This window comes from Mchenga conophoros, linkage group LG12 (genome assembly GCF_057382185.1).
Source record: "Mchenga conophoros isolate Kocher_MC1m ecotype Shallow Benthic linkage group LG12, M_conophoros_male_GT1.1, whole genome shotgun sequence".
NCBI lineage: Eukaryota > Metazoa > Chordata > Actinopteri > Cichliformes > Cichlidae > Mchenga > Mchenga conophoros.
This window is the reverse complement of record NC_140537.1, coordinates 9,961,352-9,979,623: the sequence shown is the minus strand read 5'-3', so window position 1 is coordinate 9,979,623 and position 18,272 is coordinate 9,961,352. Positions and strand designations below refer to the sequence as shown.

The following is an 18,272-nucleotide window of genomic DNA, read 5'->3' as shown; positions in this document are numbered from 1 at the left end:
AGTGCTTTTGGTATTCATTTTTCTCAGATTAAAAAAATTAAGACCAGTCTAGTTAAAAAGAAAATTTGTGGAAAAAGGCTAGAGAGAGAGAGAGAGAGAGAGAGAGAGAGCAGTAATCACAAGCAGGTGAACTCACACACTAATGAGGGTGGGGAAGCCGGGAAGTAAAAACCGTGCTCTAATATAAAACGGGATGGAATGAAAGAAAGATCAAGTGTAAGTGCACAATGACAGCACTGTCAATATTCAAAAACACTGAGGTAAACAGGTAACAGAAACACAGATCATTATAAAGATTTTGTGAAACACATGAAATATTGTGCAGGCTTAAAAGTCAAAAAATAAGTAGCTGAGTATCCAACAGTATCATTCAGCATTTGACTGATGAGGATCATTCATGTGGAAGAAAGATGGTAGGACTGATGGAGAGAGGAAAAAACCCTCAGGCTCTTTTGTCACTTTGTGTGAGGCCTCTCTTCTGTATGCATCCCCAGTTCCCTCAAGCCTGGACTGCACTTCATTCTCATGCTGCCGTTGCCCCTGGGCTCTGGTGCTGGGGTGCCAGGGGCTTCTGGGGCCACGCAGAATATGGCATGCGCTCAACACGGCCCATTGTCTGCATGCTAATGGTGTGGCAAAACCATCTTAACATTTTTCATTAGCATCACTTAATCCATAAAACATTCCGACTTGTGAATACAAGCGCTGACTAATTATGTTATGCACGGTGGCCGTCGTCGGTCTGCTGAAGAAGGACACTGCAGGAAAAATAAAGTTGTCGCTGAGGATGGAGTGAGGAAACTTTGATTAACAGAGAGGGTGTTTTATACAATGAATGACTGGAACCACTGAGAGCACCCAGAGAAAGCTCAGTTCAGAATCGTATCCGTACAAGCTATTATCAGGCGAGACTGGGACCAGCCCTGGGGTTCAGCTTGCAGACCCCCTTAGCAGGTTAGCTGGCGCCGGTGTGTACCTCATCCACTAACAGGCTCCTTTTTGTTCCCTCAGGTCTTGAGAGGGGGTGGAAGTGTAGAGAAGGTGGAGGCGGTTGTGAGAGGGGGAAATCAGTAGCAAGCTAACACATGTTAGCTGATGGATGTAGCTCTCTTCTCTCTTCCGCTGACCAGCTGAAGCCGGCTGGCGGCTAATGAAGAGTGACAGCTCCCTGGGATTTGTGTGCTCTGCTTCTCATTTCCACCGCTTTTTCTCACAACAAATGTCTCATGGTTTTTCCCTCACATTAAAAAAAGGGGGTTTCAGGCTAGTTCAATGACCCCTGAGACCCTCACATTTGGTGTTGTGTTTTAATGAGCAGTGGCGCTGGGCTTCACTGAGCCTTTCTTGAGCCCACTTATATCTACTTCTATCCAGGCTGCTTTAAAAGCTCTGTCCAGTCCGTGTATCCATCTGCATGGCTACCGGAAGTTTCTCTGACTAATTAGCAGCAGCGAACACATCCTCAGGAGAAACAGAGCTTTTTCTCTCACAGCTGTAGACTCCTGCTGTGTCTCAGCCTTTCTTCCTATCACTGTCATTATTAGAAGCTGCTAATGACTGCTTGACTTGGCTTTTACAAGTTCACATTCACACAACCCCATCTGTATGCACATCTGCAACTCAATCTACTTTCAGGATTTCACTGCTATTTTGAGTTATTTCCTTTGCTTCGAAATTCATAGTATTGGAAACATAAATCTGAAATGGGACCAAAATTGTTGCTTTTACTAGGCTATAGAGATTTTTATTTTTGCTGTAAAGTTGGACTTTTCAACATTTATTGAGATCGTTTTTAATTTTGACAGCAAATTTTGATTTGGTTTTCGCCATCTGAATTCTTTTAGTTTTAGTCAGCTAAATATCATAGGATTTCCTTACATCAAATGTAAAATGTGCCCTTATGTTTAATTTTCTGTTCCTCCCAAGTGTTGATATTTTGTCACATTTTCATGAGGAACAGGAACTTGTACCCTTTCCAGAAAAATTGAAGAGTTGTACCAGTGTGCAGAGAAGGATTATAGAGGTACATCGAACATTACTGTACAAGGAGATTACTTCAGATTATATCATTCGTGGCTTTCTACACAATTTATTTTGTTCTGATTGGATCTCATCTCTCTATGATGAAAATTACACTGATTAAGATTTACTTCATTTTGGAGTTAGCCTCAATTCCGCATCTGAGGAAATGCAGTATTTTAAAGGCCATAAAAGCTATATGTAATCTATACTTTTCTCAGACTTGATAAATTATTCCTGATCACAGTTTTGACTCAGTTTTTTCTTGATTTTATTAATACTGCCATTAAATGTAACAGATCAGTCACATAAGCCCTAAAGACTCCACTTTGAATTTTGTTTCTTTCATGTTGTTGTACTAAAACTCTTCTCTTTCCACTCTGCAAAGTCAACATGTTATACGCCTTTTTTGTTTGCCATCTTCTTCAAATCTTAAAGTACTCCACAGAGAGCCAAACTGACTATCACCCCTGTCACTCAGAGTACGAACCGGAGGTGCAGTCTCTCCTAGTCTCCGACGTCACCACAGACAGCTTTCAGCTGTCCTGGATGGCCGAAGAGGACTCCTTTGACACCTTTGTCATAATGGTCAGCCAGGCCAAAGGCTTAGACCAACCAAGAGAGCTGGTGCTAGGTGGTGAGGAGAGAAGTGCGGTGATGACAGATCTCAATGAGGATACCGAGTACAAAGCTGAAATCTTTGGCCTCATTTTGGGAAGACGCTCCAAGTCTCTCTTGGAGGTGTTAAAAACAGGTACACAGTGAAAAGATGGAACGAGAGGCCCAAGCTGTGAACTGGAACTCTGGATACGTCTTGTCCGCGTAGTCAATGTGGAATGGTGTCATATCCTGTCTTTGGTGGTAACAGCATGAGTAGTAGCTGTGCTCTAACTTTCGTCCTTTATAAAGTACATCTTTTTGTCTACTAACCTGGTACCAAAGCATTACAGTATTTTTCCAACAGACATTTGGGTTCTTTTATGTCTGACAGTACTCTTGAGATGCAGATGAACAACCAGGTAGATTAGGCAGTGCTGTTTTCAAGGCTGATGCTGGATAAGAATCTGACTTTCACGTGGGTTTTACTGAGATCAGCCCAATATTAAAAGTACTTGGTATGGTTGAGATGAAGCAGTAACACTTAGGATGCATTAAATTATAGTATTATTGTAGTTTTAACCTCATGGCATCCACCAGTACACCAGTTAACCACTAAGGATAGGGTTAGATTTGCTTCACATTTGAGTCACAAGCTTAAAAAGCAAGTCAAAAATCCAAAATCACTTGTATATGCCATATAGATGAGACATTCGTGTAGAGGTGTAGATTTGAACCTAATCCTAACCCTACTCTGAATGTTAAGAGGGTAAAGGAGATTTCACTATTCCCAAAGTGGTATTAAGGCCTGTTAGTAAATGATCCGGTATAAAGAAGTGTGCATGTGTGCACATAAGTACATCAATCTGAAGTATCAGAGAAGGCCATTCAAACTGCATATTTTCAGTCGAGCCGCACTCAGGACACGTACTTAGCGCTTTACTCTTTTTTCGTTGTGTTGATGTGGTCTTTTATTAATTCTTGTCTGAATGCCCCTGCCAAAGGTTGTCTTTGATATCTTGACCTCATGTGCCGGTGTCTCTATGTAAAGAAGGTGGTGGTTGTCCATGTCATATAAAACTGCTGCCTGTGTCCTCCATCATCCCCCCTGAGGTAAAGGATTTAGTCTTGGGTTGCGTGGCGCATGCTTCACTTTTGTGTTACCATGAAATGCGAGCAAGTTAATCTCTTCAGGTCTGTCACGCAAGATACCGCAGCTCACTTTTAACTGGGAACAGTTCTGTCTGTGTGAGCCCGGGCCTCCGCAGGCCCCCTTTGTCTCTGGACTTCACTCTCTTTTATGCTTTCCTGCTTTCGCTCTGCTCTAAAATGAGTGCCTTTCAGTGGTGGATCTGCCCTGCTACAGTGTCTGTGTGTTTTTTCGTGTCTGTTTCTTCACTCTGTTGGAGGAAATCCTCACTAGAACATGTCAAAACTGTTCACTGATTGATATTTGCTTCTATACAGTGCTTTCTTAGAATTCTAAAAAAGGCAGTACACATACTGACTGATGCTTCTGTTTTTGTCTTTGTCCCCATCTGCTGTTTCTGTCTTCCCTTTGCCAGACCTGGGTTCACCCAAGGGCATTCGCTTCTCCGATGTCACTGACACGTCTGCAACTGTTCACTGGGTGACCCCAAGAGCTCGAGTGGACAGCTACCGGGTCACTTACGTACCTGTCTATGGAGGTCAGTATTTTTATGAGTGCGGTGGGACAGGGAACATTTAGACATGCTGTTCTTAAGATCCTCCAAAAGTCGCACACAGGAGATCTCTAACCATCAACTGCATCCATGATTGCATTAGGAAAAACAGATTTTAATATCAGGCACAGCAGTATGAAACAAGCCTAGATTTGGATGACTATAACCAGCATGGACATTCTCACTGCTTTTAAATTGCTCGTCCATTCATCAGTTTATGTTGTAACTCTTTTGTCCAGACATAGACAGATGCTGCCCTCTGTTGGCTACTGATAAGTGTGTCTACTGAAAATCAAGAAAATTGACCATCCTATCACAATAGAGTCCTGTATATTTTGTGACAAAGAATAAATTATTAACAAATTAGTTACATCACGATGCATGTACAATTCAAAACTGAATAAGTGATCAAGACTCAAATATTTTCAGCACCTAGAAAAATTCCCACAAAAAACTGTATCTGTAAAAAAGGGCTTTTGTTCATCACTAACTTTAACAAGGTAGAATAAATAGTAGGAAAATACAAAGACATATAGACATATAGGCAAGGTTTAATAAAAATAAAATCAAATATAAAATCCATCCACCTACTAGTATTTTATCTGCTTAACTTAATGTCAGTTCAATTCAGTTTTATTTATACAGCACCAAATCACAAGGCACTTTATATTGTAAGATAGACCTTACAATATTACATACAGAGAAAAACCCAATAATCACATGACCCCACCCCCCCACCCCCCCACCCCCCATGAGCAAGCACTTTGGCGACAGTGGGAAGGAAAAACTCCCTTTTAAAAGGAAGAAACCTCCAGCAGAACCAGGCTCAGGGAGGGGCGAGGCCATCTGCTGCGACTGGTTGGAGAGAGAAGGGAGACAGGATAACAGACATGCTGTGGAAGAGGAAGTGTACAGCCCAGACAGGTGGAAAGTCCAGCAATGAAAAGAAAGAAAATTATCTGCAAACTAATAAGAGTGTTATCTGGCAAATGTTTACTTGTTAGACTTGAAGTGATGGTGAAATGCAATATAGAGACAGAGCTGCTAAATGACTTGGAAAAGTAACACGTTAACTGATGGCCAACTGCATGTGTATGGATTATGGGTATGACAGAAGTGGTTAAATCATTCATCAGTGGGGAAATCTGCATGACTAAGAACAAGAAGGGATGAATGAAGATTCTTCTCCGATGAAAAACAAGTACTTCACTACTTCAGCTAAGTGTTTGTTCATTCATTGAAAATGATGTAAGTTATCAAAATTCCCAGGTAACGCCAAGACACTGTCAGTGGATGGTTCTTCATCTCAGATTGTGCTGCCTAACCTGACACCCGGAGTCACTTACAAGGTCACTGTGATTGCTATCAAGGGGCAGAGGGAGAGTGAACCTGGATCTGACAGCGTCACCACAGGTAAAATACACACACACACACATTCGTAATGCGAAGAACAGATTTGTTGGCCACAACAGTATTAGACACTATATTATAACTATGATATGATGTTGTAGTGTGGCTTTGTACCTTACAAATTTGCAGTGTTAAGACAAAGAGAGACAGTTAAAAACTCTGGCTAGTTAAGGTTAATTTTAGCCTAAGCCAAAGCTACGCTAATTAAGCCACTGTTTGCTTTAAAGAAACTATATGTAGATTCTTGTGTGTAAAAGGTTCAAGCCTTCTGAAATTATCCAAAGCATTAAATGGAATGTGAAGAAACAATTGTGATGATCCTATGTCTAAACCATGTATTGTGTTGAAGCGATAGCAAGTAAAAAATAACTTAGGTGTAACTGTACCTTTGTGTAATACCACTAATGCTAGTGTAGTACCACAACAACTGGCAAGCTATTAAGAGCACATTATGTGATCAGATACATGTATGTCATTACCTATAGTGCTATTAAAAGCTATTAAATAGGAGCACACATCCAGAAACATCTCAACACATGCAGTGACAAAAGCTGTCTCCTGGAGTTTTACTCTCATTTTGCTAAGAGCGAGTACAAGTTTCCTATAATTAATCTGTTCAGTTGGTCAGACTCATCCAAAATATATATATTTTTTCTGTTTCATAAAACACTTAAAATATAATGGAGAGAGAATGTAATTAACAGGATACAAAGTCCTCTAATTAGGACTTTGTATCATGATGAACTAGAATACTAACAAACTTAGTTAACAAATGAGTTGCTTTTGGCTACTATTACACTAATGTATATATCTAACATATATCTATATATCTACAATCTACTAAGATTGTAGATATATCAGAATCAGAAGACTTTATTTATCCCCAAGGGGCAATTAACAAACAAACAACAGAGCAGCATAACGTTGAAGATAAGGACAATAAGAACAGGCAATAAGAGTGAAATAATAAATACACAGAATATACAGTATATACAGTTTTAAAATTACACAGTTTTAAAATTAAAGTGACTGAAAGGTGAATAAATAACTAATAATATATGTTAGTGTAGTTTTCTCTAACTGGTTTTGTTTGCCAATTTAGTCAGCTCACACTCTTAATTTAGATGGTATGTGTGTGACTGTGTGTTACAGCTCTGGATAAACCACGTGGTCTGAACGCAGTCAACATCACGGACAGTGAGGCTCTGCTGCTCTGGCAGCCCGCCATCGCTACAGTGGACGGCTATGTCATCACCTATAGTGCAGATTTAGGTAAGTACTTATGTGTGTACAACTTAGCACAGACAAGAACAAAAGAAATGTTCAAACAAAAGACAGTTCAAATTTTCATACTAAAGCAACATGATCAATGTACCAATACTGAGTTGGCATATTAAAAAAGTAACATGTGACACATAAGTCATAAGAAAGTTTGCTGCCTTATTATTATTTCTAGTAGTAATGACTTTATAAAAAGAAACCAGTTTAAAGATGTTGTATGCAAGTATTCTATTTCTGTAACGCTCATAATTATAAGCATGAATATTTTGAGATTTACTGTGAAGGTTTGGTTCTTGTGTCTTGGTTCAGACAGATATCATTAAAGTACATTTAAAGAGTGTACATAACAACTTTAAGTGAACTAAAGTGAATTCAGTGGAGTATTTATTCATCATGATGTTAATGTTCAAGTTGACAGATAAAGGCTGAATACTTCCTCTGCTGGTGTTTGTCCTTCAAGTTTGATTTGGTTTCTGTACTTTGTGTTTCTCAGTGGCTCCAGTCATGGAACGTGTGTCAGGAAACGTGGTGGAGTTTGAGATGAACTCTCTGGCACCAGCCACACACTACACTGTGAAGGTCTATGCTGTGCGGGACTTGGCCAAGAGTGCAGCCACTACAACAGAGTTTATCACAGGTGTTGTTTCCCTGGTGTTTTAAATGATTAGTTAAACTAATACAAATGGGAAAAGCTAGTAGAAATCAAGCAGTCTGTCAGATTTCTTCATTATAACTGTAACTGTATGTATGTCAAAATCTGAGAGAGCAACATCATAAGAACCGACTAGTGCTGCTGTGCTCTAGCTTGCAGGCACTACAAATAAGGCTTCATGACTGTTGTGAAGTTATGTAGAAATCTGTAAACAAATGTAAACAAAGTTTGGATTCCTTCAGATGTGGATGCCCCCCAGGACTTGGCAGCCAGTAACATCCAGACAGAGAACGCCATGCTGACGTGGAAGCCTCCTCGTGCTGACATCACCGGCTACATGCTCAGCTTTGAATCTGCAGACCGCACCATCCGGGTCAGTACACAACTTATACTGCTCTCCGAAGGCCAATGCCGATCCAACTGTAGGTTGAGTATGTGGAACATGTTCAGGAATGTTTGTTTCATCCTTCAGGAGGTGGTGCTGAGTCCGACTGCGGTGTCATACAACATGGCTCAGCTCAAAGCATCCACCGAATATACAGTCAGCCTGCAGGCCCTCGCTGGACCAAAGAGAAGCAGAGTGATCACTACTATCTTCACCACCAGTGAGTAGACTCCTGCACACACTAGAAAGGTTTCAAGTCACTGTGATGTCTATTTATAGTGTTATCAGTAATGCAAGGACAAATAGAATATATAGCCTTTTTACATTCAGTTTTAGAGATACTGAATTAAGCTGCTAAATCAGGGCTGTCAATTATATGGCCTGTGTTTAAAAATAAATTCCAGGAAAGGGTCAAACATGGTCCAAAGGATGACTTAAAGGAATTACAATCTGTTTCTGAACTCTTCATTTCACACAGCCAGAGGTCATCATCTTCATCAGTTTTACGGATTTCCTACTGACAGATTATTTAAACCGTGTGGTCACATGGTTTAAATATAAGCCATTGAGCAATGCTAACCTGTCTGAAGTTACAGCAGCAGTGTTTGTAATGACATCGACTGGCTCAGTGTGAAAACCCAAACGCAATTTTTCAGTTCTGTAATCTGATGGTTGATTAAATGTGAATGTTTTCACAATTTGTATGATTTCCACACATTATTCAGGAAACAATAAAAAAATAAGATGGTTAGTGTTACACTGTAAAAAAAAATTCCAAAAAAACCCCAGTAATATTCTGGCAGCTGGGGCGCCAAAATAATACCAGAAAATAACAGAAAATAACTTTCTCATAAAAATACGGTTATTTTCATTAATGACAATACAGTTTGTTACCCTAATTTTACATGGGATTTTGCCTTTTTCAAGTGTTTTTAAACATTAAATTAGGAACATTTTAAAGTGATTAAACAATGAAATTACCTATAAACAAGATCAATGAATGCGGTAATATGAATAATAATACTTATATGTACAGAAATAAGGGCAGCACGGTGGCACGGTGGTTAGCACTGTTGCCGCACAGCAAGAAGGTCCTGAGTTCAATTCCTCCATCAGGCCGGGGTCTTTCTGTGTGGAGTTTGCATGTTCTCCCCGTGTTTGCGTGGGTTCTCTCCGGGTACTCCGGCTTCCTCCCACCGTCCAAAGACATGCAGCTTGTGGGGATAGGTTAATTGATTAATCTAAATTGTCACTAGGTGTGAATGTGCGAGTGAATGTGAGTGTGAATGGTTGTCTGTCCCTGTGTGTTAGCCCTGCGACAGACTGGCGACCTGTCCAGGGTGTACCCCGCCTCTCGCCCTATGACAGCTGGGATAGGCTCCAGCGCCCCCCGCGACCCTGAAAAGGATAAGCGGAAGCGAATGGATGGATGGATGGATGTACAGAAATAATAATAATAATGGATTGCATTTATATAGCGCTTTTTGAGACCCTCAAAGCGCTTTACAATTCCACTATTCAGTCACTCTCACATTCACGCACTGGTGGAGGCAAGCTACAGTTGTAGCCACAGCTGCCCTGGGGCAGACTGACAGATTTTATGTTAATTTACATTTTAAATTAAAAATCACAGTCTATTTATGTAAATTTAATGATATTCCAGAAAAACAGTACAAAACTGTAAAATACACAGTAAAATACTTTTATATTACTTTTTTTTTACAGTGTAGTTTTTAAATGAGGTTGAAACTAGATGAACTGTGAAGCAAGACTACTTGCTGAACTGAGGCTGCTGGCTGAAAATGTTAAATTCAAGAAAACACAAGAGTATAAAGAACCTCTCTGCAGCATCCTGGCTTTGCAAACAGGAAATTCTGGAATGGAAAAATCCTATTTATTTATATAGCATCTTTTCCCCTTAATCATTATTTTGTGTGTGTGTCTGTGTAGCTGGCGTGTTGTACCGACACCCCAGGGATTGCTCCCAGGCCCTACTGAATGGAGACACCTCATCAGGCATGCACACCATCTACCTGGGTGGAGATGAGAACCAACCCCTGCAAGTCTACTGTGACATGAGCACTGATGGAGGCGGATGGATCGTAAGTCACGGGCTGACATACTTGTTGATAATGTGCAACCACTCTTTCGTTTTCAAGATCTGGCACATATTTGATCATCATTAATCATCATTCCATACTTTGTATTCAGAAATTTTCAGTTCAAATCAATTCCATTTTATTGGTATTGTGCCAAATCACAACAACAGTCATCTTGATGTGTTTTATATTATAAGGTAAAGTCCCTACAATGTTACAGAGAAAATCCCAACAGTCAGATGACTCCCTATGAGCAAGCATTTGGCAAAAGTGGGAAGGAAAAACTTGGTTTTAACAGGAGAAAACCTCCATAGAGGTTGGAAAAACAGTTTCATGGCCAACTGAGACCTGCTCCCTCAATATTCCATGACAGATTAGCAGATAATAGACCCGGAGTTTATTCCAAGTGCTGAACTTGCATTTGGTAGCTGTTCACTGGAATGCTCAAAGACTGACAAGTGTCAGTGCAAGTGAACAAGGCCAGCGCTATGCTGAAAAAACAAAATAAACCTATCTGAGAGACAGCAGAATGTAGGAATGGCCAAATCAAAAATGTGTTACATTTTTAAAAGAAGTACTGCACCGGCCAGCTCAGCAGCACTAAAAGACCCGAAAGACCACAGAAAACAACTAAGTGCAGACCTCTTTCTTTGGCTGACAAAAAACTGTTATGTCTGAGTATAAAAATATCATGAAGGTGAGCTAAGACCAAGCACATAAACAAACAGAACTATCCACAAAACAAGCTCAGATGACCTGCCCAAGAGAAGCACACCAAAATTATCTACCTTTTTATCTACCTTGGGAATTTACATCGGTCATTGTAAGTGCCGTTTATATTCCACCACAAGCGGACACGGTCACCGCCTTATGCGAGCTGCATGAGGCACTCACACAGCACCAGACACAACGGGGGACTTTAATAGCGCCAACCTCAAACGCGCAGCGCCGAACTTTTATCAACACATCACCTGCCCCACCAGGGGTGAAAGGACACTGGACCACTGCTACACTACGGTCAAGGACGGCTACAAGGCACAATCCCGCCCTCCGTTTGGCAAATCTGATCACGCCGCCATCTTCCTCATGCCAAAATATAAACAAAGGCTGAAACAGGAAGTTCCGGTTCAGAGGAAGGTCGCGCGCTGGACGGATCAATCGGTGGCCGCGTTACAGGACGCACTCGATGACGCAGACTGGGGCATGTTCAGAAACAGCTCCGACGATGACGTCAACGTGTTTACGGAAGCGGTTGTGGGATTCATCGGGAAACTAGCGGATGATACCGTGGAGACAAAGACTATCACAACGTTTCCCAACCAGAAGCCGTGGGTGGATAAAACCATCCGCAACGCTCTGAGATCCCGCACCGCTGCCTACAACACGGGACTCACAACGGGGGACATGGACCCGTACAAAGCCGCGTCATATAACGTGCGGAGGGCGGTGAAAGAGGCGAAGCAGCGCTACGGGAGGAAACTAGAGTCACAACTCCAACAGAGTGACTCTAGGAGCCTGTGGCGGGGACTAAGGACAATAACGGACTATAAAGCACCAACAACCGGTATGACGAACGCGGCCGTGACTCTGGCAGACGAGCTGAACACTTTCTATGCTCGCTTCGAGGCTGCAGCTAAGGTCTCCAACAATGCTAGTGTTGGCGGCGCTAACGGCTGCAGACAGGAAGATACTGCCAGCACCGGAAACGTGCTCGTCATCTCCGAGCACGAAGTAAGGAGAGCCTTCAAAAGAGTGAACACCAGGAAAGCAGCAGGACCAGACGGCATCCCAGGTCGTATCCTAAGAGACTGCGCATACCAGCTAGCTCCTGTGTTCACTGAGATATTCAACATCTCTTTATCTCAGTCGGTGATCCCCACATGCTTCAAAGAGTCCATCATTGTTCCTGTCCCGAAGAAACCCCACCCTGCTTCTCTCAATGACTATCGCCCTGTAGCCCTCACCTCAGTAGTGATGAAGTGCTTTGAACGCCTGGTCAGAGACTTCATCATTTCTTCACTACCAGACACACTGGACCCACTACAGTTCGCTTACCGTCCAAATCGTTCCACAGACGATGCCATCTCTCATCTCCTCCACACATCACTCACTCACTTGGACACTAGAAGGGGGAATTATGTTAAAATGCTCTTCATAGACTACAGCTCTGCATTTAACACCATAATTCCCTCCACACTCACCACCAAGCTGGAGCATCTGGGACTCAGCTCATCTATGTGTCAGTGGATCTCCAACTTCCTAACTGGCAGACCACAGGCAGTAAGGATGGGCGGACATGTCTCAGCCTCCACCACTCTCAGCACTGGAGCCCCCCAGGGGTGTGTTCTGAGGCCCCTGCTGTACTCTTTGTACACATATGACTGTGTGGCCACTACCAGCTCCACCACCATCATCAAGTTTGCTGACGACACCGTCGTGGTGGGCCTGATCTCTGATAACAACGAGACGGCCTACCTGAAGGAGATTAGGAATCTGGAGAACTGGTGCCAGAGGAACAACCTCCTTCTAAACGTCAGTAAGACAAAGGAGCTGATAGTGGACTTCAGCACTAAGCAGGAGAGGAACTACCAGACCCCCGTCATCAACGAGTGCCCAGTGGAGAGAGTGGACAGCTTCAAATACCTCGGAGTTCACATCACGCAGGACCTGTCATGGTCCTGTCACATCAACACCGTGGTGAAAAAGGCCTGACAGCGTCTCTACCACCTCAGACGCTTGAGAGACTTCCAACTGCCCTCCAAGGTGCTCAGGAACTTTTACTCGTGCACCATAGAGAGCATCCTGGCGGGAAACATCTTAACCTGGTTCGGGAACAGCACCATGCAGGACAGACGAGCTCTACAGAGGGTTGTGCGGTCAGCTGAGCGCACCATCCGCTCCGAGCTCCCTGACCTGCACTCAATCTACAGCAGGCGGTGCCGGACCAAGGCCAGGAAGATCGTGAAGGACCTCAGCCATCCCAACGACAGACTGTTCTCTCTGCTGAGGTCAGGAAAGCGATTCCGCTCCCTGAAGACCAACACAGAGAGACTGAGGAGGAGCTTCTTCCCGCAGGCGATACGGTCTCTCAATCACACCACCACACAGTACTGACCCACACATATGGTTCTTACACACACACTGGACTTTCTGGACATTGTTTTTGCACACATTGTTTTTTTGCACAACACTGGTCACTATATTCTTCATTTCCGGTTAATACTTGTACAGCTGCTGTTATTGTGTATATATTTATTTATATTTAGATTTCTTCATACATTCTTATATAGTTCTATATTGTGTATTTTGTTGTACAGTTATTTTATTTTCAACTTTAATTTATATATTTTATCTTATTCCTTCCCAGTTAAATTTACCCTTCATTCTAATTTGTGTTGTACAGTTATTTCATTTTTAACCTTAATTTATATTTTATTCCTTCTTAGTTAAATTTACCCTTTTTAATTTTTCATATTTATTTCCTATCTTATTCATAGCCTTTTCCTTTTTTGTTTTCTTTAGGTCACGAGCAGTTGTCCAAGCATTTCACTACATATCGTACTGTGTATGACTGTGTACGTGACAAATAAAATTTGAATTTGATTTGAATTTGAAATACAAAAAGTGCTTATCTCAATGGACTAATAAAACCAGGAGAAAATGGGTACAAAAACAAATGGCAGCTCACCTTACAAAACAGACTTTTTTTAGTTCAATGTGACGTGTTATAGCAGTCATGAGGGAAAACCGTTTACCTCTAGACTTTCATATATTAAGACATCTTTTTGCAACCACAGCTATGGTCATCTGGTTGCCTTCAAATAGAAAGCAGGTCCAACACTGCACTCTCTTTATCCAGCTCGAGAACTGCTTTCAAGTTTTATACTGTCCATTTGCTTTCCTTAACAAGATTTTTATTAAATCTATTCTTTGTTTTTCTCTCTCTTTGCAGGTTTTCCTCCGACGTCAAAGTGGCAAACTAGAGTTCTTCCGCAACTGGAAGAATTACACAGGCGGCTTTGGAGACATGAATGATGAATTTTGGCTGGGTAATTTTTTAACAAAGAACCACAGAGTTTTCCATAATACACAGGACGTGGTCATATATCAGGGTCCAAAATAGCTACACACATAAGTTAAACATAATTTACAAAAATGCGGTTCAAACATACAAAAATCCAAAAAGTTAAACTTCCAGAAAGTCTTCCATTTCCAGAAATTTCCACAGCACAGAGTAATAGGACCACACTAAGAAAGTAACTCAGGTCCCAACAGCAAGATCTGACAAAGGTAGAGAAACGGTTCTAAATACACAGAAGGAAAGCTGGCAAAAAGGAAACAGGTGAGGATGGAACACATGAGGAAGCAATTAAAGGAAAGTAAAAATAATCAGGGAGGAGGAGGCAATCACAAAGGCTGGAAAGGGCAGAAAGTAAAAAAGGGAAAACTAGCATTCAAAGTAAAATAGGAAATGAGCAAACGTTAATTAACAAGTTATAGTTTTAACTACATAGTTTTAAAACTAATTTTTGTTAAAACTATGTAGAGCCTACAATGAAATTTCTGCATGTCGCCAACCTTGTTGATGGCATACTTGTATGTGGTGGGCCAAAACACTACTTGGTTAGTTAGTTGTCAAACATAAGGCCCAATGATCAGAACTGGCCTGGCAAAGACTCTAATCTGGCCCGCTCTGGCAGAAATTATGTAATTTTTGATTGTACGTTCATAGGTTTTACATCTTTTTTCTTCTGGTAAAGATCTCTGCCACATAGTAAACCAAAGTAATTCGATAATAAATGAACAAGTTACATGACAGAAAAGTTGCTGTTTTTTTACTTTATAATAAACATTTATGTGTAGTTAAACATCTTTAAAGTTACAGAAAGGGGAGTTTGAGTTGTCCAGCCCTTAACATAAAATGAGCTTGGATTACAGAGTAGGCTACTGCATAAGGGATGGACATAGGCATAAATTTCATCTAAGAACTCCATAGATAGTAGTCATTTAAATGCTAAATATTTGTAATGTGTAGAATGATACTTTTAGTTTGATAATAGGATCTTTTGTAAGCCATTGTTCAGCTGTCTCCTTTTTCACTCAGGTCTGTCCAACATGCATAAGATCACAGCCAGCGGTCAGTACGAACTGCGAGTAGACCTGAGAGATAAGGGAGATACAGCCTATGCTCAGTATGACAAGTTCTCAGTCGGTGAACCCCGGACCCGCTACAAAGTCCACGTAGGAGGATACAGCGGTACAGCAGGTAAAGCTAGTATCTGTGCTCTACAGTTTATGCACAGTGATTTAAATGTCTCTTGATACTTTGTCTTTGACACCAGTACTGGCCTTGCAGCGGCAATGCAGGAGCCTGTGTGTGGTAGATGGGCTTCATTTGCCTTGTTTATATGCTGCCTTGGTGTGCTTTTGTGTCACTCTGTTTTGCGATACACGAGTCAGGTCGGGACTCGTCGGTACAATGTGTAAAATCTCACCACTGGATGTCAGTAGATTGCAGATTGCAGTTTTCTTACCCTTCTTAATTCAAATGCATAATCCTAGTTATGGTGGCGACTTAGGAGAAACAACTCTGGCTGTGTTCATCTGTAGTGAGTGTAGACAATGCTGTGTCTCTCTGAATCAGGAAACTTAATCACAGCAAAAATGTAATGACTCTCTTGTTTGGCCTCTGTAGGCGACTCCATGACCTACCACCACGGCCGGCCGTTCTCCACCTATGACCATGACAACGACATTGCCGTCACCAACTGCGCTCTGTCCTATAAGGGAGCCTTCTGGTATAAAAACTGCCACCGGGTTAATCTGATGGGACGATATGGAGACAACAGTCACAGCAAGGTAATGAATAGTTCATTGCAGCACAACCTACAGTACAGTTGTTGCACATTTAATGGGTCACCAAAGGTTCTGACTGGGTCAAAAATAACTGCCTGAATATGTGCTCCAGGCATTTTACAGTAGACATTAGAAATCATGAATCTGATTTATGATTAATGACTCCACTAATCGTTTTTCATTATCTTGATTATTTTCGTGTTATTTTGATAAAAATAAATGTACTTCTAAATCTAAATTTAGAAGGAACAGTTGTCAATGACTAACTTTTCATTGGTAGTGTGCATAATATGAGTCTGGTAGAAACTGCCCTTCTGTTTCACTCTGTTTTTGACTTGCACATCTTGCCTGCCGCCTCTCCAGGGCGTGAACTGGTTCCACTGGAAAGGCCATGAGCACTCAATTGAGTTTGCTGAGATGAAGATCCGGCCATCCAACTTCAGAAACCTGGAGGGAAGGAGGAAACGATCATAAATGATATGAAAAGCTCCGCCGCCACCAATACCACCTTCACCACCACCAACAACAAAACAACAACTACTACTCTGGACTCCGCATGAACCACCTGGACTCCCAAACCCTCCCACCCTGCAGCAACCAAAGCCACTGCCAAGAGCCCTGCTGTTCTCACATGAAACAAATGCTCCTCGATGTTTTCTGTTCCCTCACAAATCTGCCTAAATCTGCCATATGACCCATCCCAGCCTTTCCCCCCTCTGATACGGCTACGCAAAAATGCTGCCAGTGCAGAAACTGACGTTACAAACTGGACTTGCATCAAACCCCACGAGGTTCACCAAAGAGAGTCTCTCCCTCTCACTCAATTCTGACCCCGATCTCTTGTGTTGCAGCATTTGTGGGAAAGCGTGAGCGCAGCTTGGACATTATGTTGTGAATAGTCATTAATACAATTTCCTATTTCATATCCATGCCATGTCTGGCATTTGACAAAAAATTCTGACTGTTTAGTACGATGCAATCTTGTTTAGGATCAGGGCCTCTTTGCGAAAAGTGTTAATGCAGCAGGATTATCAGAGAAAGTCTACTCCTTGTACAGCTCTGTACATGTCTCCATCTGATATGAACGTCTGAAAACGGATTCTTCAGATGTCACATATCTCCATCTAACTTGTCATTTGTTTGTCCATGTGCAACTAAACACATCTCAGTGTCACTTTATAATCCCCAGCCTCCCTTCACTCCCATCCCCCCAATAAAAAAATGTAAAAAAGGAAAAGAAAAACCTACGGAAACACATTTTACTCTCTACATCCCATGTCGTTGTGGACGGCAGTGTTTCCGTTGAGTCTTTGAAGGCATCATGCTGTGGCCACAGTATTGTGTTAGCAAAAAAAGAACAGAGAAGAAAAGAAAACGTGTTTTGTTTCTCTGATGAATCTGAGGCGGGACCTGTTATTCAGTATAAAATGACTTTGGTGATAACATTTTGTTTGTTCTTTGTTTTTGAAAAATGTGAATACGGTACATATATGTGGAACATGAGAATGTTTATGTGATGCTCGAAACTTTAAAAAAGGCCAATTTTCAATTGAATTCCAGTTGTCATAGTAAGGTCTCTATGATTGTGTTAATGAAAATAGTGTTTGGACAGGCCAAAACTAGAGAACTAGTTACTGTTTTTACCCCTTTCACCTCCCCCAAACCCCGCCCCCCACCCTTTCCTGCTATTGCAGGATACTAAACCACTGACCTTCTAAAGAATGCCTGTGTAAATTAAGGTTGTTTTGATTGTTTTGTTTGTTTAAAACTGGGTGAACAGCAGGTGTTTCTCTGTAAACTGTATTACAATAAAACAGTTTGTTTAAAACGACAAGTTTCACAAGTTTTATTTTGACTATCCTGGGGTCTACTAGCTTTGTCAAAATGGATCTTTGGTGATTACGATTTTACAATGCTGCGCAAATCGAGGTCATTTAGATTAGTTACAATCACACTGGGGAAAACAGTAGCTGGAGACCAGAGCATGACCAAAGTTATTTCAGTTATTTGCAATGAACTTGAAATCTCATTGCCTTTGAAAGACAGGACTAGGTCTGCAGCCGCTCACGGTCAGTTGGTGTCTTCAAAGTGACTTTGGTACATCATGATGGCAATAAAGTAAGAAGATGGGGTTGTGATAATATGGTAATTAATTGCGACGAGTCATTAAAAATCGTCTGTCTGTGTCTATAAATGAGATCGCAATTATGTGCCAACCTTCACCCTGGGAGTGACAGTCAGTCCAAGGTGGACTGCGATGAACATTTGAA

General features: G+C 41.6%; 1 protein-coding gene across 7 annotated transcripts in view; it reads left to right on the top strand.

The window, feature by feature from the left end:
- The window catches only part of tncb (tenascin Cb), a 114,541-nt gene extending 97,296 nt beyond the window's left edge, over positions 1-17,245 (top strand). For 6 of the 7 annotated variants that reach the window (XM_085293630.1, XM_085293628.1, XM_085293629.1 and 3 more), the window contains 11 exons: positions 4,182-4,304; positions 5,589-5,732; positions 6,882-7,001; positions 7,504-7,647; positions 7,905-8,035; positions 8,135-8,267; positions 9,998-10,149; positions 14,099-14,195; positions 15,251-15,412; positions 15,842-16,005; positions 16,366-17,245. In XM_085293630.1, the coding sequence (XP_085149756.1) occupies positions 4,182-4,304; positions 5,589-5,732; positions 6,882-7,001; positions 7,504-7,647; positions 7,905-8,035; positions 8,135-8,267; positions 9,998-10,149; positions 14,099-14,195; positions 15,251-15,412; positions 15,842-16,005; positions 16,366-16,476 (1,481 nt within the window). In that variant the 3' untranslated portion in view covers positions 16,477-17,245. Of the gene's footprint in view, positions 1-2,500; positions 2,774-4,181; positions 4,305-5,588; positions 5,733-6,881; positions 7,002-7,503; positions 7,648-7,904; positions 8,036-8,134; positions 8,268-9,997; positions 10,150-14,098; positions 14,196-15,250; positions 15,413-15,841; positions 16,006-16,365 lie in introns of all 7 variants that reach the window. The other variant, XM_085293632.1, reaches the window with a different exon arrangement.
- The last annotated feature ends 1,027 nt before the right edge of the window (positions 17,246-18,272 follow it).